We start from the raw sequence: 22,403 nt of genomic DNA, 5'->3' as shown, positions 1-22,403 counted from the left end.
GCTGACATCCTCTTAATTATTATTCAGATATAGGTTTTTAAATTAATTTGTAACTTTTCCACGCTTTCTATGAGTACCTATTTCTATATAATACTTAAATTAAATACTATACTGTGCTTGCACGTTAAATAACAAGATAGGAAGAAAATAAAAATCAATTAAAAAAAATACTTAAATTACCATGCGATAATTACATACAAATTAATATATTTATAATTAATATGTAATATGATTTTGTTTTAATTTGGATTCCTATTATAATGTATAGTAAACACTTTATTTTCAAAGATTTATTTTTATCATTATTCAAAATTCAAAATTTGAATAAACTAAGTATGTTATATTGTTAATTTATAATTTGTTGTATTTCTTACAGTGGTGAACCCAGGAGGGGGGCGGGCCAAAAAAATATTGTTTACATTAAATTTTACATTACAGCATATCGTCACAATATAGTAGACGTTAGATACCTACACATAAATAGTTAAATTAGTACGTGATAAGGACGTACATAATATACGTAATATGTGTAAAAATTGTTTACTTGTGTGTAAGGAAAGTAAAAAAATGTTTAACCCTCCCCCCCTCCCAACAAAAATCCCGGGAGCGCACCAGATTTCTTATATACGAGTTGTCATTAGGTTTTTTAAGAGCAACTTAGAAATTTTAAATACTTTCTACATATTTGACCGATCTATACGAAGAACTATTATAATTTTCCAATTGATAATACCCAAATATATAATAATAGCAGACGTGGAATAGTAATTGAAGTAGGTAATCGAAGCTTGACCAATTCACACACCGGTTTTCTACTTTTCTGAGTCATTTCTAACGAAATGTACTGTTTTTGTTTTTATATTTGGTATATCTTAAGTATAGATAGAGAATTTCGTAATCAAAAGTTTATTATTTAAAGACTATAAGACAATTGTTTTAAAGCACGATACATTATCTAACGATTATCTAATCAACTAAAACAATTAGATTTAAAATAGTTTAATATGGTATTAAAGGTTGTTATACAATTTTCTTGAAATTATTAATATTTAAATTTTTTAATGTGATGTCATTGGTTATAAATACTATTTACAATCAATGGTAATGAATATAGTGCTTTTCAAAATTGCCTATACTAAACCCCTTATAAATCGTTAGCGATGATACAATATTTAGCTCCTTAACCTACATCGTTTTGGCCACATAACATACATCAATAAATAAATATACTTCCACTAAGTGTAATGCGAAGTTATATATTATTTATAACACATAATATATCATGCAAAACCATTTTAACTTCTAAAATCAAATAGGTTTTTGTTTTGAGTGTTTTTCACTTTTAACTGATTTATAAAAAATAGAGGTTGAAAACGATTTACCCATATAGGGTAGGCACATCCAACAGTAATAATAGTTAAGATTAATTTCGTTGATAATTAAACTACTCACTAAAAAGTGTAGGTATAATATACATTTTTATATGGATCAGTACGACATCGTTATGTAAACATACATTAGTGTCAGGTGTTATACGTATTCATTTTTATAACTCAATTTATTAGTACCTACTTAGTATGATGTTCATTACACGTCATGTATTATCAAGCAGAATTCAAAAAATCTATAACTATTGTATCATAGTGTAAAAAATTGACATTGTGAATTATAATTGGTTGTATCATTGTTACTTCTTAAGTTGAAAATTTTTAATAATAATCGTATACATTTTTATTCTGTGACAATAATGTAAAATAAATAATATGAATTCCCCTTTACTTTAAAAACTATGCAATACATTAAAAAACTCTATTACAAAACTACTAAAAACGAATCATAATATGTATAAAGTACAATTAAAATAAATTTAATAATTTTATTCACACAACGAATAATATAATACTTAATGAAAAATTAATTTTAAACGTATACAACATTTATCAGATTCAATATTAAGAGTACGTAGGAGAGAGAATAAGAGTGAAAATAGATACCTATTAAATACATTTTGCTATCTACTTTTAAATACATGTAAATATTTGTAAATAATGCCTTTTTACGGAGTTTTTTTGTGGTGATAAATCTCTAATAAAGTTAAAAATTCAATTCCATTAACCTAATGCAAGGCCCGCTAATTGAAAACTATAATCAAATAACCGAAGGCGGCGAATTATAATTCATACTAAGTAACAATATTATTTTATTTAATTATATTGATATAAACGCCAATTGGCTTTTTACATATAAACAGTATGAAATGGTACATATAAAGGTAATTATTATAAACACTAGATGACATAAGTGATGTAGATAACAAGTGATAATACAATTAAAAATAAACAAAACCCATTACAATTATAGAAACTTAAGTTTAACTCTATATAAACATTATCATAGTTTAAGCATCGTTCTAACAAAAGAATCACTCGATAAAAAGTTTGAATGGAAAGTTGGGATGGGAAAGGTCTTAGGGGATCTAGTATGGGCAGCTGGCACTCTCAAGGTTTATACAATCAAGGAGGCGTGGTGCATCAATATTACCCCGAATTAATTTTAATAAAAAGTTATGATAGGCCTTTAGACGCCTGTCCTCGATAGAGAAAAGATTTAGCGCATTCATGACTGGTTGATAAAAATGTTGGGGGTGACTAAGGAAGCTATATTATGATATTGTTTAAATAAAATTGTTGTTTCAATCTAAAAACTTCTAAGTACAATCAAAATATCAAAATATCGCACGGAGAAAAAGATGAAACATTCTATTTAGTATTTATATTCGTACAATGGGTGCTTTTCCATGTAATATTTCCGTTATTATTAATTATAAAATGTAATCTATTATTTGTGTATGTACAAACCAAAATAATAATGGTTTTACGGAAAATAAATGTAGGTAACCTGCCAAATTTACAAATTATTTAGGTTGATTCATTTAAAATGTTCAAATCATCATATCCCCATATCTTTAAACATAATATAAATTATCATGGACTATACTGTTGGTGCATTAAGTTTATAATTACTTAAAAACTGGTCGTTCGAATTTATATTTACAAAAATCAGAATTTGAATAAATACATCATTGTAAGTAAAAGGGTCACCCATCTTATAGGGTGGATCTGTATTCGATCAAAATAAACCTTTTGGTTTTCACCCATAGAAATATTATTCATAATAGTAAAAAAAAATTTGGTTTCTACAGTCTGCGAGTACATTTAAGGCGAGTCATGTGAAATAATGAAAAACATTTGGCTTCAATAGGAATAAAATCACCTTCTATCATGGCGTGGATCGATATTATTATTATTGATCATTTCGAAAGAATACATAGTATTGAAGTAATAAGAAATCAATTAATTCAACCACCACCACGGTAGGTATAAATTCATTATATTTGCATGAACTTTGATAAATAATACATAGGTAGGTATTAAAAATATTGTATATATTATATTATACATTTGTATGACATTTATAAATATATTGAGTTTAATTTAATTGCATCGTATTTATTAGTAGTAATAAAGTCGATAAAGAATGTTTTATTTTTATTTTTTGTTTTATATGTTTTAGATTCTGAGCGGAGCGATGAATCTATTGGTAATAATGTGTTTTTATATTTTATTTTTTGTTTTGTGTCAGTACACGATAAGTAGTCAAAATAATGTTTCGATTTTCAAATTCAGTATCTTGTTCGCTGGGAAAGTGAATCTAGATGGTACTTTTGGGAGGTCAAAATTTAAAGCTCCAAGTAGTTATCAAAAGCGCCGGGAATAACAAAAAAAAAATTAAGGAATAACGGGAATATTTACGCAAAATTGATTTTGGTTTTTGCTGTAACAAATTACCATGAAAATACATGTAAATTGTAAATACATGAAAATTTCACTGAATGTTTATATTTTCATTTTCTATACACCATATAATTTTGAAAATATTTTGAATCGTTTTGAGCTCATTTTCAGTTTTCAATTTTTTAGTTTTTTTTTTTTTTACTATAATTGTCAATACAATTTTATTTGCTGGTTAAAAATTTGATAACATTTAATATAAGGCTGATATATTGTTACAAATTACCATAATAGCAGTCGCGGATTTGAAAAATATTAAAAATACATAGGCACGGTTTTTTTTCATAACCGCATTTAAAGTTTAATATTAACAACATATATCAAATTTAAAATTTAATAATTAATTTGTAGTTAAACGTTTATAAAATGTTCAACTTTTATAGCTTAGGATTGAAAATTTAAAATAATGTTCCACGTAAATAGGTTATAAGTTATAATATATAAATTACTTTATTCACAATCATATCATCAAATGTAGATATTTAGTAATAACTTAGGCTGACTGACCGACGACCGTCTTCGCTCAGAATCGTTTTTCTTATACAATGATGATAGGTATATCATTGAATTCGATCATATATTACAGTGACCACCTACTGTACAGCAGAGCAACATCCACTTACCCACCTTTTTTTATTGACATTAACATGTTTATCAATTAACAACTTAAATAACATTTCAAATAATAAAAAAACAGTGGCAACCAAAATTATTTGTTATTTAATTATTTTTGTTTCTATAATATGTGATGCAATTATTCAACCCATTGGACCTCTTTCTCTCTCTCCCACCAATTCAATTTTCCTTACAAGTTGAAGAGAGAAAGAGCTCGAATGCAATTTATATAAATGTCTTAATCTTCTGAACAAATTACACTAGGCAACACAGTATTTTCACAGCTGTTAAAAGACTGCAGCAATCGGGATAGTCGAATTGCACTTATTACCTAAAAAGAAATGGTCGAATTGCACTCGTTAAAAACAAGGAGTTAAAATTTAAGGTCACTAAGGACGTTCCCGTTTATTGATATAATAATATTTGGCGATTTAAAAAAAGAAAAACATTATATATATATTATTACTACAAAAATTATCAAAATTAGTTAAAAACAAAGAAAAGAGTTATACAATAATTATATTTGATTATTTAATATATGTATATATAATATTATATTAACATAATGGACAATGGTATACATAAAACAATAATTTTTAACTTTGCCAATGATTAAAATTATTGTCAGTCCTAAGCCTGGAAATGGGAAGGGAAATAAGTGTTTTATAAACGTTTAATCCCTTCAAATGCGCGATATTTTTGTTGGAATAACTTTTTTGAGCCCAAATGCAGATCGACCAATACGTGTTTTTTACTCGAGTGCAGTTCGACCATTACATCGCAGCCATTATGGCAGGCACTGATTTATTTATAACATTTACCTGTAATTCTAAACCAAACAAAAATGTACATTTGTTAAGTAGGTACTTATACTAAGGTTATCGTTATATAATATAATAATTGATAATATATTACTATACATTTTACTATGTATCTTTATAACAAAATATACAGTTTTAAACTAATAACATTAAAATCGAGGGGTAAACACCTTGGGGGTAATCAGTGTACATAAGGTAATGGTAATCATGGGTAATCATGGGTATTCATGGGTAATCATAGGTAATCTTTGTAGTAAATCATGGGTATAATCATAATAGGTATAATCATTGAAATCAGTAATCTGGTGTACAAACTTTCTGTCAGGTATTTACCCCTCGATTAAAGTAACTATAAAGTTATATATACTGACTACAATATAATATGTTCATAGACGTTTGAAGTTGTGCAATTTATGTAATATGTTCTGAGGTACCTAATTCTATGAACAAAAATCATTGAGTTTGTGCAAAACAAGTACGCCTCTTTTATCTTTGTGAACATTCCAGCATAACGACGATTTATATTATTAATTTAAATTAGTTTAAAAATACACATTGTGAAGTCAGTTTTATATCTTTCAATTAAATAATAAGTATGAAACGTGTTTCAACTTGTGAATTTTTTTTGTTAATAGGCATAAACTAAAAAAAATTTAAAATAATTAGCCAGAATTCAAAAAAATTTAATTCACGTTAAATTATATTAATAAATACCAAACACATTTTCTTACCACGATTAGGTAACTGCATTATTATAATTTATAAACAATACAATCTCTAAAATGAATTGCTTAAATAATATTATACCAAAATGAAAGTTATATACCTTATTTAGATTAAGATTAAATAAACGGTATATGCATTATATTATATACCTACTATTAAATTGAATATGTAATTGTAGGGCATGAATCATGATAACAGGTAACATATGTGTATTGTAACGTAAATAATGAAATAGTTATATAGTAAGTGGCTTATGAAAGTTATAATTATAAAATTATAAAATTAAATAAAAGATTTATTTTTATCTTTTTATACCTGTATTATTAATATTGTGTATGTTTAACGTATAATATTATAAATAAACAAAATGTAGTTGAATGAAATCTATTCAAAATATTATAATAATTTGTATAGTCTGTTATAATTATATATTATTTAAACTTTAGATTTTGTATGACAAATATTTGTATTTTTAAGTATGAATCAAAATAAATCCAAGTCGTAAAACTATTGCTGATCAAAATAATGACTATACAATATATTTAATATACTGGGTACATTCATCTTTTAAAAAATTACACAGACAATTAATATAACTATTTGTTTTAAATCGATGTTGCAAACTAATGTGCTATATTATAATAATCAAGGACTGTAATGTTAAATATAATTAATGTATTATAGGATTTAGCAACCCAAGCAAATTAATTATTGTAAAAAAATTATATTTTAATTAAATAAATAATATTTATGAACTCGTTATTTTAACTGACGAATAGATTTTTTACCACCCACGCATGGACGATGGACTCACATATCATTGTGAGCACCATATATATATATAATATGGTATATATTGTATATATACAATGTACATACATTATACATACATAGTACATACATACATACATACATACATACATACATACATACACACATACTTACATACACATATTAACATAAAATATTGGCTAATACAAATGCGCATTACAATAGAGTAGGTATTAGGCACAGGGATACAAAATAATATATTATAATATTGTATCGTGGGCAAACATATGCAAAGAGATGACACCTGCGCAAGTTGAGTATTTGAGAAAAAACTAAACAAAACCAACACATATTATGTGCGGATATTATACGTTATCGAAATGTGTGTTTTGGACGTGTTTCACGAAAAAAAAACGAAACTCGAATAGAACGGCTTCGACAACGTGAATAATAATTATTTATAATTATTACCTGCATTGGACGTACTATTTGGATACTGACAGCTAATGACTATTTTGGGGCGACCGGTGCTTATAAATTAAAAAAGGAAGAATAACGTCGTCACAACTATAATAGATAAACGAAATGATTATACTGTTATAATCGTCACACAGAAGGAGGCGAAGTTTGAATCGAAAACGGTTTTAAAACGTATTATTCCGCAAAGTTTGGAAACGACGGGCAGACTGACGACGGTGTGTGTGCCTACATTATACATAGGTAACAATATTATACTATTACAATGCGACGATTCGTCGGACGGAACCAGCGCGAGTTTACTGAGGGAAAACTACGGTGTAAAAACTCTGGTCAGGTCGACTGATCATCAGAGTGTTCTACTTTCATTCGACGGTAGAACTATTCCCATCGCAGCGACGACGTCGATGAAAACAACGACTGCGGCAGAAATGAACACAGTCGACAAAGTGGAGTGTGGGGCGGTTCGACCTATACCATGGTAATAGTTGTATATTATAGCGAGGAATATAATATATAAGCAGTAACATTATAGGTCCGGGCGAACGCCACAATACAAAATAAAAGCGTGTCCTCTCTCATTCTTTCGTCAGCGAAACATCCATTGAATTTAGGAGATATTAGGTATTAGGTATAACATGGGTATTAATAGGCTATATAATACAGGAATATAATACAGGAATAATGTTATGATTGTGCCTTAGAGACGGTCGTTTTGGAAAACTTGGCATTATTTTACGACCCCGGTCGTCTACTCGACTTAAGCTTGAAACGTTTATGATGACTTATACGGTCGTTAAAATATTATAGGAGACAAATGTATTAAAAAAAACCAGATTCCCCCGATCTTCGATGATGAGTCCATTAATATTATTATTTTTATAATAAACCGGAGTGGTGGTGTCGTGAGTGTTTGTGCGTAAAATGTAAATCATTTCACCGTGGGTTACTACGGTCTTACGGAATACAGCCATACTAGGGTACGACGGACGGGGGACCCGTTGTTTCTCGAAAACAACATGAAAAAACAAACCGGTTTTTGTAATGAAAGAGATCCGCTACGACTCTACGAGTATACGGTTCCGTTAAGACGAAATAAAATATAGTATTTCATATACATTGCCTATAAAATCTTTTTTCATCTGAATACATTATTTTGTAATAAGTTACAGGTTGGTATTTATGAATGTCTGCCGTTTTAACAACAATCTGAAAAACAAAGGATCCGAAAATACTATACATAATTTAAAAAAAAAAAAACCAGAACATTCCTCTGTAGTGGTATATTCGTATTCTTATATCGAATTTTGTATACATTGGCATATTATTATAACACGCCAGTGGACCGCAATAAAATAAAATCGTAATAGGCATAGGCGCAAATAGCGTTTGGGATTTGGGGGGGCTAAAGCCTTACTTTGATAATATTGAATGAGCTTAAAACAAAACGTAGGAAATGTTTGGGGGGGCTATGGACATTTTTGGGAGGGCTTAACCCCTAAAGCCCCCCCTATTTGAGCCTATGGTAATAGGTAATTGTATATATTATGCATAGGCGTATCTACAGTGGCAGCCTAGAGTGCCTGGGCTGCCCCTGAAATTTTTGAGAGGTGCCGGTCAACCGAGTCTTAAGTTAGAAGAGTTACAACATTTATTTTTTTTTTAGAACTTGATTTTTTTTGCGGGTACCTATCATTATAATTACCATTTACTTACAAAGATTGATTTCCTGACTTCCGAAATCGGAAAAACCTAGTATAAAGACTTGAGACAGACGACGGCGGTACGTACTATTGATATTATTGTTGTATTATTTTTGATTTGTAGCTGTAATCTAAGGCTTTAGATGAATAATATTTCTGAAGTTACTGTAGATTATTATTGTAAATAGATAATTTAGACTTTTTTTAGATTATACAAATATTTCATTGTGGAGGGGGGCTTAACAAAATACGGCTTTTGGTGTATAGGGCTTTTTTCAGTTCACTAATAAGGTAGCGCCGGTTATTAGCTAGGCTACCCCTGCCGATGAAGTCTAGTCACGCCTATGATATTATGAACAACAAAAGTTATGAATAATTATTAGAAATGTTAGCTCCTAAATAGGAGATATACCATTGAACGACGACAGAAATATTTCAATATTTTATGGATTGATACAAGTATGCAACTAGTTATTAACTAGCATACACAATTTCCCGAACGTTTCCGTAATGTAATCCTTGACCAACGCTAACTAGTTATATATTGACGGTTATATGTACATGTACGACATATACCTAATATATGTGCACACATAGGTGTGGAAGTCATGTGGGCTAGCCGTAAGGACATATACAATCGCCTACATACCACGCATCTTCTCGTATGGCATAGACCTTGAGCAAACCTTGATGGAGACAAAAATCCTGTGTGGATACCAATGTCACCAAAATATGTACATTTATAGAGGTAATCTATAGTTAAGTTCATCTCGTACATTAAAAATATTATAAAATACTGTTACCTATCAGAATTAATATTAAGTCATAGTAAAATTCACGAAAACAAAATCAAAACAAACAACAAAGTCCTAAGAGTTATTATTTGTTAATGTATAAAATGCGTATTATTATTATTGTAACTAAATATTATAAGTATAATAAACTTGAACGAAATTGTTAAAAACAGCATAATATGTAAACTCGATAAAAAAAAAACCGGGTCAGAATACAAAAATGTATAATGTAGGACTAACTATTTTACGTGGGAAGAAAAAAATAATGATACACTTGTTATTATTTTTAATTATTTGAAAAATATGAAAGGTATTATAAATACTAAATAGTTTGTCTTTATTTTGACATGCGTAAAACAAATTACACTTTATTTAAACCATTAGTTTTTAACATTTTAAATTAAAACTGAAGTATAAGTTTGATCTATAGCTAACTACCCACATCATCAACTATGGTATACCATTAACCGGAATGATTTAATAATAATTTTATAGATAAAAATCAAACTCGAGATCAAACTAGTATAAAAAAGACTGAATTCAGCTTTTCACATAACATGAGCAATACATTATTTAACTAGTCTTAAGGTTTTAATTATATCTACTTAACATGAATATTATACAAGGGCACTCATTAAGGGGTGCAAGTAGGTGACATGTCACCACCCTAGACAAATGTGAAATGATTTTAATTTTTTGTTATTGAAAATAATAAAGTATTTTTACTGATGATATTATAATACATGACATATTACAAAAGTACACCGTTTATCTATGTTGTGTATTTGTTTTCTGTTATTAAATAAAATCAATTTGGTTGGTTCTTAGTTATTTTTTTATAATATTGTCACCCCCTATGTTCTGGTTGATGTAAGATAATTTCAAAAAAGTTTGAACATTTCTTCAAATACTCATAAATCCGTCAAATAAAAAGTTAGTATAAACATGAAAAATAAATTAAATTAAAAAGAATTATACTCTTTTCTTTTATTCAGGATAAATATAATATTATTATAACTACTATTTAGTATTTACTATTGACGAACGTTTGTCTGAACTCATACAAATATAACAGATAAGTACGTAGAATCGAATACAATATGTCTTATATATTACACAAATATACCTATAATTTAGAAGATTTAATTATTTACTTAGTAATTATTTCTAATTACCTGTCACAATTTAAATTTTAAATAAATATACGGCCTGTTTTTGTCCAAACACTTTGTACTCAATAATGTATAACCTAATATTCCAAAGTAAAGGTAATTAAAATTAAATAAATAAGTATAAGTAATTAAATCATTAACTAATTATTTAACCTCCAGTTTTACAAATTAACTACCAACCTATTACTACAATACTATAGAAAACTCTGTAGTATACGATGTATGTACAATGCACATTATACACTGTTGAATATTACCAACTTGTTTGTAAATAATTGTTATAATTTAAGAAAAAAAAGTACTTATTAATATTTAAGATTTAATATAAACCAATACCAAAACTAAAACTATTTCATAAAAAAAATGTCACCGCAGGCAATATTTGTCATATACCTACTCATGTGAATAGAACACACGCCTTTATAGCTCCATCGATATTAAAATATCGATGATAACAATAACACATAGGCTCGACTGCTCGAGGCTATAAGAAGATACAATATCCAAAACGAAATATATATTTATTATATAATATATACAGAGCCAATGACCCAAAAATGATTTTCAACCACAGTGTCCAGAGGCGCAAACACACACGTAAATAATTGGCGTTGTCAACATCTCTCCGGTGATTATAAGGCGTCACAATAAACGAACAATAAAATAATGATATAATAACAATAACAATAATAATAATAATAATAATAATAATAATAGTAATAATGAAATAAATAATCAAACGTCACAGCCACTATGCCTATACTGACCATCAGTGTCTCATTGTCCACGATTCTCAAGGATTTACAGGACCCTTAGTATGGATGTATACCTTATATTTCTACATTTATAAATATAAATATTATAATATACATCATCGGTGAGATAAAACTTGAGTTTTTCTAACTTCAACCATTCCCAATATTGTTGTACCTATAACCCGACTGTGATGACGAGATGATGTTGAATTGTTGATTAATGATTACCGTAGACTTTACAAGCTTTGTACAGACGCGTGAGTGTGACGCAATATATATATAATACGATCACGTATCGAGTCACGTACAATGTGAACGAGCAGATTATTATTTAGCCAATTCATATATATCCATACGGCATACATGTAGGCATAATATTATATAGACAAACATAATATAAAGACGTGTGGAAGAGTACAACACAGAGGTCGGTCTTCAATTACCGATATCTTCATCGTTGAGAAAAACAATCACAAATACAATGGGAGGCAGTTATTATATGATTTGGTATGTTTAAAAATAGAACAAGAAATTGAGATCTTGAAAATAAAAAAATATTCGATTATAAATTATGTAATAAAAAAAATGCATGATGCTCTTATAGTCTTATGGATATGAGAAATTCGATTTAATGTACATTATCTATTTCCTTTCTTTAAGTTACTCAATACGACAATTATATAGGTACAACTTGATGCAGCTTTTTTATTTCAAATCTTTCAAGTCTTTGTACATGTATCAATCTGTTTTCCACACCCTTATTATAAAAAAAAGTAGGTAATGTTAACAATATTAAAATTACATTTATCTAGAATAGAATTCATTTTCCGATAAAAATATCACACGATAAAATAAATGTATAAACGTATTTACCAGTCTTAAAGAAATTTCAAATCATAACATAAACAAGTAATATTTTAAAAAATATAAATAAAAGTGCGTAATGATGTTTTTTTAATTCCTTATATTTTATGAACACATGTTGATATTTCACTATTACAACGTAAGAATATTATTCAAAATCTATAATAGTTCTCATCCGTAATAGAGTAATATACAGTATAACTACATTATACAGAATATACCTACTTATATACAAGTACCTATGCAACCGTGGTCCGTGATACCATAAAACAATTATACCCAAGTGGATTCGGAGGAGATACCTAATAATAATAATAATAATAATAATAATAATAATAATCGTAATTAACACATAATTCGCACTGTAATCGTATTACAGTAAAAGCCATTAGGTACACTCATAACTGCGCGCGCGCGTGTACCTATATAATAATATTATGTATGATATTACAGTGCAGATCTGCTGCACCAGACTTACCCTGCAGGTCTCCTCCCAGATGGGATCTTCGCAGCCGGCCGAGGAACCGGACGAGCCCCTACGGCCTGTCGGGTCCCACGAGTTCCGGCGCACCGAGTCCAACGAGTCGGTGGAGTACCGTCGCCAGGCTGGCACTGCCGATAAGGAGTCCTTCCGGCCAGCGCCCGTCGAGTCGCGGCGCAACACTACGCCGGATGCAGCTGCAGCGGCAGACGACAGCGAGGAATGCGGCGGTGATGCCGAGGACAGCGAGTCACGGCGCGCCGAGTTTATGGAATCGCGGCGCAAAGACGTAGTGGACGACGCCAACGAATCGCGGCGCAACGAAGACGGGAACGAGGACGGATGGTGGCACAAGGTATCGCGGCCCGGCGAACCCAACACTATGGAATCGCGGCGCCGCATGCTGGCCGCTGGTATGGAAGCGGGCACGGAATCGCGTCGGGGCACAGCCGCGACTGCGGCCGCCGCCCCGGACACCACGCTTCCGCGGTGGTGATGGTGGTGATGCAGGTGTTCGGACTTTCGGCGGGCGTTGCCTCCGACGCCGTGCACGTCGCAGTCGGCAGTCAAGGCGAAATGCACCTTTTCCACGGACGACCTTTTTGTCTTTGAGTGCTCGTCGCCATTGCCGTCCCCAAGTTTAACGTCATCGAACAGGGCCTCGAGCCTCTTGAGCGCAGCCGCGGTGGCCGTCATTTGCGAGCACGACGTTAACGTAATATATTTAATTTATAATTGTTATGGAATTATGCGGAACCAAAACTGCAGCGGTCGTACACCGTACCTCTACAATAAAAGTGCAACCACTGATAGCGACGATGAACAAACGATGCATACGACACCCAGACACGTGCGCGTGTACTGGTTATACGAACACTATTGAAGGTCCGCGCGGCGGCCTCCCGAACACGGGCTACGGGCATTGTAGTCACCGCGGCAGTGGCCCCACCAAACGACCACCATATTGGGCTCGGTTACCCGCGCGCGCGCGCTACTGCACCGGGTGGTTCCGCGCGCGTCTACGTCCGAACTCGCTGCCGCACACCGGGCACACGCGCCATCCGCCGAGTATTGTTGTGACGCATATTACGACGTTACGACGTTACGACGAACAGATATTGTTATTCGCGCACCTACGGCGGATCCGGCACGGACTCTTGCGAAATCGTCAATAATATTATTGTCATACCACGACGGCCGCCGCCGCCCGCCCGGCCGAGGAATGCGTCTTCGTCGATGTCGTCGGCGGCACTGCAAAGTCCGAACCAGCCAATTCCCATGTATATAATAATGTTGTTGTTGTTGTTATTGTTGTTATTATTATTACCATTGTTATTATTATTGGGTATTATGTGACTCAGTGGCGTGCTGAAGAAGGTATTTTCGAGGCAATTGCAGCATTTCTTCAAGTATAAAATTGTTGGGTGTGTGATGAATGTTAAAAATACAATAAATATAAGTTTTTGTTGATTTTTGCTGTAAAAAAGTTTTTATAAAATATATTTTTTATATGTGGGTCTTTAATTATTTATTTTGCTTCTAGTTTAAAAACTTCAACACGCCATTGTTATGTGTTATATAACCGCTATAGCCATATAGGAAATGTGATTCCGTACACCAAATAATGACCGGGACTCTTCCCATTATTATTATTATTATTATTATTATTATACAAATTGTAACCAAAAATAATGTAAAAACTAATAAGTAATCAGATATACCACTTGTGCATGTTCTTGATTTTAACGTCGTACGGACCCGGTAGAAAAATTACGATTATAATTTATAATAATATTTGTTTGGGTAAAAACCTTGTTAGCACGTTTCAATTACATTTTTAAATATCTTAAAATACAATTTAAAAAACCGGATTTTAGAGTTAAATGCCTTCAAAACCCTAAAATGTTCTTAGCAATTGAACCAATGGCCTTAACATTGAAAATTAATATTTCTTATTCTAATGTATACATTTTATATTATTTTATAAAACAAGCGTTGCTACTTGCTAGAATTGGAAAACAATGCAAAGTTTATTGAAATCCTAGCCCTACTAATAATGATTTTTAGGTCAAAAGTAAAGCTGAGAAACCTAATTCTGCGCTCTGCTGTAGGCTGCACATCCTGATGATGGTGAAAAATAATTGAATGCATGGATAGTAGATAGTATATTATAATTAGTTATAAATATTATAATAGTCTTTACGATTCGACGCGGCGTAGAGATTATGAAATTCAGGCACACGCCTATAAGTTCGAATTTACATGGCCGCGCAACTTCGTCCAAAGCCGGCGCCCCCAGCGAGGAATGCGTCGTTAACGACACATTTTACGAACGTGCGCTGGCTAACACCACCCGCGCCCATATAGAGAACACTCAATAATATAAGAGCCAGTGTATGACACTTTCGCCAAATTCCATCGATCTTTTTTCGTCCAAGAAAATATTTCAATTAAATAAACGAAAACCGTTACCTAGGTACATTAAAAATATTACGAATATAAGAACGATAAAAGTTTAATAAACAGACACATCAAACCAACTATTTACTGTATAGTTGTAAAATATTATTATTAATATTATATTATTATATTATTATGATATTATTTATATTTTGTCTGACTCCCATAGAATAACTAAAATCATATTAAACTATTCAATGGTACCTAAGACCTAAGTCATATTAATATGTAATAAGTTATTAGTTATTAGTTATTACTAATATAATAATATTATTTTATTAATATTTTCTTTACTCGACGGTAATAAATAATAACTAATAATTAGTATTAATATTAGTATCTACTTATAAGTTATAATAATATTTTTATATCGTAATCATAATAATTGGCAACGAATAATTAAATTGTAATTATTAAGTTTGAATCAAATACAAAACGTATATCCGTAAATGGTGAATATAAGGCAGTTATTGATAAGAGTAATTTATAGTATACTAATTAGTTTGATTTAAAGATTTACAAATACTTCTCAATAAATGGTTATTTTTTTTACATCTAAATTCTATGTTAATTTATAGATATTTATCAACCATTTTTTCACACAATACAAATTTTTGCACTAGTCAACAAGGCTCACCTTAACCAGTGGGTAGACCTCACCCAAAAAAAAATTATCAAGAGCAAATCAAATACAAATATATATATAATATATTAGCCTTGAGTACAAACGCCTATTACCACCTATAGAGATATAACATTTAGTACCTATTATATTATTAACAAAATTAATTGTACACTAAGTATTTTTTTATGGTGTTCTATTTGTAATTTTAAAATAAATATCAACAGAGAACAATGTTTTTTAAAGAAGATCTATGTTAGTTTTAATGTTAGTAATTTTAATTTATTAACGATGGCAATAACGTCGAACAAGTATATATACGTGAACTTTTATAATACTGTATATAGGTATACACAAAGACTTGGAATCTCTAGTCTTTGTGGTTTATTACAAATATTAATCTGATAAAATATTTTCAATATAATTTAAGATTATACCCTATCAATCGTTTGGTCATTCTTCCTATACATTATTTCTATCCAAATAATTCGATAGGTATCCATATACTTTCTGTGTAATTTGTATTATTTTAAATGCATATAATATTATAATAATTTTATCATCTGAATTGAAATTAAATGTAATATATAATATTATAAAGATGTACATATTTAATTGTTTTATGACTTAAAACGAGAATATTAAATTAATTAATTGCCTACAACATTTAAAATATATACCTAACATATATAATCTTAATTTCTTACCTGTATTTCCTTTAAGTTATCATTCTCAGAAGTCCATTCTCCTTTACTTCCATTTATTACATTTACTTTTGTAGGGATTGGAGGTTTGGCAGCATTATTTTTTGAAAATGTCGCCGTTTCAGATGGTACAACTTTATTCGATAATTCACTAAAAATATAAATTACAATGCTTAAAACCTGAATAATATTATAATTATTACTTTATATACATATACACTTATTTCATATCATACCTGTTTTCTTCCTGAAGTTTTGATTCTGTACTACGCAATTGCTCTATAAGCTCGAGTCTTTCTCTTTCTTGATCTTGTAAGGCATCATGATACCTTTGTTTTTGCCGCTGATATTCCTTAAGCAAATCACACTGACTATTCTGCATATCAAAACTAGTACTAGATTGGTTAATAGATAACGATTGATATCGATCAGTAAGTGAATCTCGTCTAGATGATCTGGTAGTATTTGACGTTGTTGTAGAATTTGATGACCTTCCAGGTTCTGGAGACGACAATTCCGAAAAAAATTTTCTATTTTCTTTTACAGGTGTCACAACTTCAGTAATAGAAGGTAACTCTCCGTTTATACTATTTATAAAAACTTCACTTTCAAATAATTTATCTACTGAACTAGTCATTGGTGTATTACTCTTTAGTCCTGTTAAATGAAAACTTGCAAAAGACGATTTTACAAGATTTGACGGTGTATTAGGTACCCCGATAGATGATATAAGAGATGACGAAGAAGTATGGTCAAGATTTGGCAGCAAGGAACGTGACATAATATCGGCAGCTGATCGTGGTCTAGTAAATGGCATTGCAGAATGTGGGAATTGTTTTGGTTTTATAGGAGTGACAAGCATGTGTTCCGTCCATGATGTTTCCAATGATGGTCTCTCTAACTGTTCAAGTTCAACATTTAAAGTTTTTTGTTCGAAAGGCACAATAAAAGTTTCAGCTGGAATGCTTTGAAGCCATGACATCAAACTAAGATCTGTATCTTTATAACCTTCTGATCCATTAAATATATGTGAAAAATTTAAAACATTAGGTCCAAAAGGTTGTGTACTTCCAACCGCTTTCGATTTACAAAAATTACAACAGGATTCATAAAGCATTCCTTTAATAATTAATTGAATGAGCCTGTCATTTATTGCATCTGGCATAACAGGTTTTTTGTCACATGGTAAAAATTTCATTACAAGAGGATAAACTTGTTTAAAGCATTGTACTCTCGCTGTACTAGGGTTCCAATCTTTATACCCTAAATTATCGGATAATCTTGGTAATGTCAACATTAAACAAAGATTAGAATATTCCTCTTTAGTAGGACATACTTTTTCTAACTCATTTAAAACTTTAACTACTTCTTCTACTGCAGTGTCTACACTTCCTACTACAGTTGCTTCTGATTTCATACATATTAGCTCGGCATATTTATGTCTTAGGATGCAGTACCTGAATTTATTGGTAGGAAAAGTTGGTATCGCTTCCAATGGTTGAATGAACTCAAGCACGTCATCCCATTGACCATCCAAAATAAGTTGACGAAGAAACAAAGCATCATCTGAATAACTTCCATTTATAACACCAGTTTCACGTTCTACGCTTAATTGAGATATATGAAGTTCGCGATTATGCAAAAACTCCAAAGTTAATCTAATAATATCTTCTTCTCGTACAGAAATCTTTGCTGTTGGCATCACGTAACATATACGCAATCTAGAAACAATAAAACATTTTTATTTAACAACAAAATAGAAATTGAATTTACTAAGAGTGAACAGGTTAAGGTAAGGAAACAAACAACACTGCCAGACATTTGTACAAAAATAGTAAAGGAGTGCCCTCGCAGACACTCCTTTCCTGTTGGTTTATTTTAGTACACCAACAAATATACCCTTGCTAGTTGCTATAATTGACATGCTTTATAAAGATGCATATAGTTCAAATTGTATAATTATTAATAATAAATAAACATCAACATAAAACAATTCACAAACCTAAATAACTTTACAACACTTATTTGGCTTATTAACTAAACACAATATTATTATATGCAGTAGGTAATTATGATTTAAATGCAATATTATCAATACAAACTTTAAACATAGAAAGATTACGAGACACTGAGTAGAATATTCTGAAAATAAACTATAGAGAAAGAAAAAAATAACAGTGCGCAAGTTTGGTTTAGTAGTTTTGTTTATCTGGAAACTTTTAAACATTGAAAAATATTAAGTGATGGTTACATCATGATGATTTTATTATTGAGTAATTCAAAAAGACACATGACAATGTTTCTCTACACAATAATGGATTGTTACTGCAGTATTTATATCTGTATACATGTTATACATAATGTAGTGAACCTAAAGTAACTCGGTTAATGGAATAGGATCCTCTTAAGTAAATTAAAAATGTGTATAGACCCTTATAATACGTTTATATATAAATTATTATCTAATTTTGGAAAGTATAGTAGATAATAGTGATATAATATAAATAAAAATGTATGTATTTACAAACCTTGAAATAAATTTTCTGTGCATATTTTTTACATTTCTGTTGAAATAATTTACGTTTGATACAACTGTTACCATTACCAATACACTAAATAATTTGTAAATATTTAATGAAAGATAAAACGGAAAAATTATAATTTATTGTGGTCAGTTCTTGTCTAAAACTGAAACTAAACTAATCTCTTTAAAATAAGTGTTCGTTAAAAACACCTTCCAGTTTCTATTTGAAGCTTATTTATAAACAACTTATATACAGGGTGTTCTATATAGGTACAATACAACACGTCATATGTAAAAATTTTAAAGTGAAGTAATATATTAAAACGTGAAATGTAATCAAATATTAAATACCTACAATGCAAACTTTATATATTACTTTTAGTTATTTTGTTTGTTTTTTAGTAATTTATATTACATATTGAATATCATATTTTCAATTTTCATACCTTTTTTAAATTATTATAATTTTTTAATGCATACTAATATTATACTTCAAAGATTAAACAATTTTTATTTTTACTTATAAAAATATCATTTATGAGCACAAAAATTGGCTTGTTTATGAATATTTTAGAGAATTGGTATGAGCAACTTAGAAACACCCTATATAACACTGGAAACTTCAATAATAATAATTATTATACATATGTTTGTCTAATTGTATATCTAACACCAGAAAAATATAGCCTGTAGGTAAACTACACTGCTTATAACTTATAAGCTATAACCTACTTCTAACAGTTCACTAACAAATTATTTATGTAAAGAAGACCACTTTTAGTTACTTCATAAATAAATAAAAGACAAATATGAAATATTACTAATTTAGTGATATAAAATTGCGTTAAACATATTAAATAACATGAGTTTAATTGTAGGTACTTTAGATAATAATACAATATAATAACAGTAAGTTTTAAAATAAATGAATAAATGTCTTAGTTTTATAATATGAGTACCTGATATTACAAATTATTTATTTAATTTCTTTTAACTTTTAAGTATACAAATCATTTTATTAATTTTTCTTTAATTTAATTTAACCTATAATTAATATAGAGCAGTGGTCACCAACATTTTTTTACCAAGGCCATAAAAAAAAAAATTAAATTAAATTTTTTCTTATGACCTAAGTTAATAGAATACTAGCCATAGTCATTATTATGCATATTTAATTACTTTTTTACTGTATATAATACAAGCATAATAATCTTTAAATCTTAATATAAGTATAGACTTGGTTATAAATCTAATTTTTTATTATTATAAAATATTAATACCTACTAATTTTAATATTAATTAGGTACTATAAATATTATTTAACCTTTTATTTTTTAACAGAGAACATCAATATTACGTTCTAATTTGCTTGAATTCACCAGATGAACGGCATGAAAATGTTCATTTATTACCCGAGACCGATTTTTACTTTTATTGATTTTCATAGAGTTGTTCTCATATGTATGTTAAACCGAATATACAGGATATCATGGCTGTAAACTGCCAAACATTTGGAAAACCTTCTTTAGATAAATTTGAATAAAATTCAACAAGATTTTCATTGTTTTAAAATACTTATTAGTTATTAGACTGAAGTTTTGGTATTTCTAAATCTAATGAAGTTTCAATATTTTTTGAATCTATGTTAAAAAGTTTTAATCATTATTATTATTTTCAATTTTGTCACAAAAAAAAAAATTGTTTTAAAATGTTCTCTTGTATGTTACTGTGATATAAAACAAAAATATATTGGTACAACTAAATTGATATTATTGATGGATAATGTTAACTTAATGTTCATTCAAAACGGTAAATATGATAAATTATAATGTTATTTGTATTATTAAACAATAGGAAAAGAAGAAATTAATTTTTATGTTATTTTACATATGTTACATTTTTAAAGAAATGTGAATTAATTTTTTTTCAATTTTTAATTTTTATTTAATATATTCTCCATAATTGGGCACCCAGATACCTATAGTGTCAAACAGATGAAATTTGTGGAGAAAAAATATTGTACCTACAAATAATTTATTTGCTCCTTGTTACTGAAAGGTCAATCAAAATGAAACATTGAAGTCCACAAAGTTATAATACCTATAAATAAACATAACAATTGACTAATTAAAATCCAATATAGCTTTTACAAATCTATAACAATAAGTAATAATAGTTATGTATAATAATATGACAATTTAATATGGAAAACTTTTTTTCTATTATTCGGAGTAACATAATTTCTTTAAGCGGCACTAAATCTAATGGATCTATGAATGTACCAATTACATTATCCATTTAAAATGAAGGTCATGTAATGGATATTTGTGAGCATCATAATATTTAATAGGTAGTTACTTTATGACCTGTCTTTTCTACACATACCTCCCCACCTTTCATTATAATTTTCTAACAACTATCTTCCTACTCCAATATAGGTATTTATTTGTTACTCAAATTTTAAGTAAATTAAGCTTAAAAAATACAGAAAAGTGATTATTTTTATCAAATTCCATATCACATTTGATTTTGTGTAGCTTTCCAATGTTTTTTAAATAATAAAAAAAATATAACAACTAAAACGGATAATCTGTAAAATGGAAACTTCAGGAACACAAAAAATGTTTTTGGTTTTGATTCAAATACATAAATACATAATGAATGTGAACCCCATAAAGTTGGAAATTCTATTAAGACGGAAAAATTGAATGGTTTCAATTGATTCCATGTTAGCGAGGTTTTATTGTAATAAATAATTTATTTAATAAAAAACAAATTAACCAAGTCATTAAAATTGTTAAGGCCATTGTTTAAATTGAATTTGATAAATGTTATAGATACCATTGAGAAGTTATTTAATTAGATACATTATTTAGGATAAAGTTATGAGGTGGTAGATAAATATATACAAGTAAGTCTATGACAGCAACCATGATACCCTCAATAAATTGCTTAAAAGTAAATACCTACCTATTAATGAAATATAATAACTACTATTATAATTATTATTATTTAAAAGATTAAAACAAAATACAAAATTACAGATTTATTTATAACCATTTC

At 29.3% G+C, this 22,403-nt stretch overlaps 1 protein-coding gene across 4 annotated transcripts in view; it reads right to left on the bottom strand.

Moving 5' to 3' along the window:
- Positions 1-22,403, bottom strand: part of LOC100162728 (WD repeat-containing protein 47) — a 57,062-nt gene that overhangs the window by 33,378 nt on the left and 1,281 nt on the right. The window contains exons 1-3 of one of the 4 annotated variants that reach the window (XM_016802012.2): positions 19,345-19,512; positions 17,053-18,537; positions 16,820-16,967 (exon numbers count right to left, since the gene is read on the bottom strand). In XM_016802012.2, coding sequence (XP_016657501.1) covers positions 16,820-16,967; positions 17,053-18,537; positions 19,345-19,418 — 1,707 coding nt within the window. In that variant the 5' untranslated portion in view covers positions 19,419-19,512. Of the gene's footprint in view, positions 1-7,255; positions 8,413-13,027; positions 14,746-16,819; positions 16,968-17,052; positions 18,538-19,344; positions 19,513-22,403 lie in introns of those variants that run through there. The other 3 variants (XM_001949897.5, XM_008181826.2, XM_008181828.3) reach the window with 3 other exon arrangements.

This window comes from Acyrthosiphon pisum, chromosome A1 (genome assembly GCF_005508785.2).
Source record: "Acyrthosiphon pisum isolate AL4f chromosome A1, pea_aphid_22Mar2018_4r6ur, whole genome shotgun sequence".
Classification (NCBI taxonomy): domain Eukaryota; kingdom Metazoa; phylum Arthropoda; class Insecta; order Hemiptera; family Aphididae; genus Acyrthosiphon; species Acyrthosiphon pisum.
Note: the sequence above shows the minus strand (reverse complement) of the source record. Positions and strands in the feature narration are given on the sequence as shown.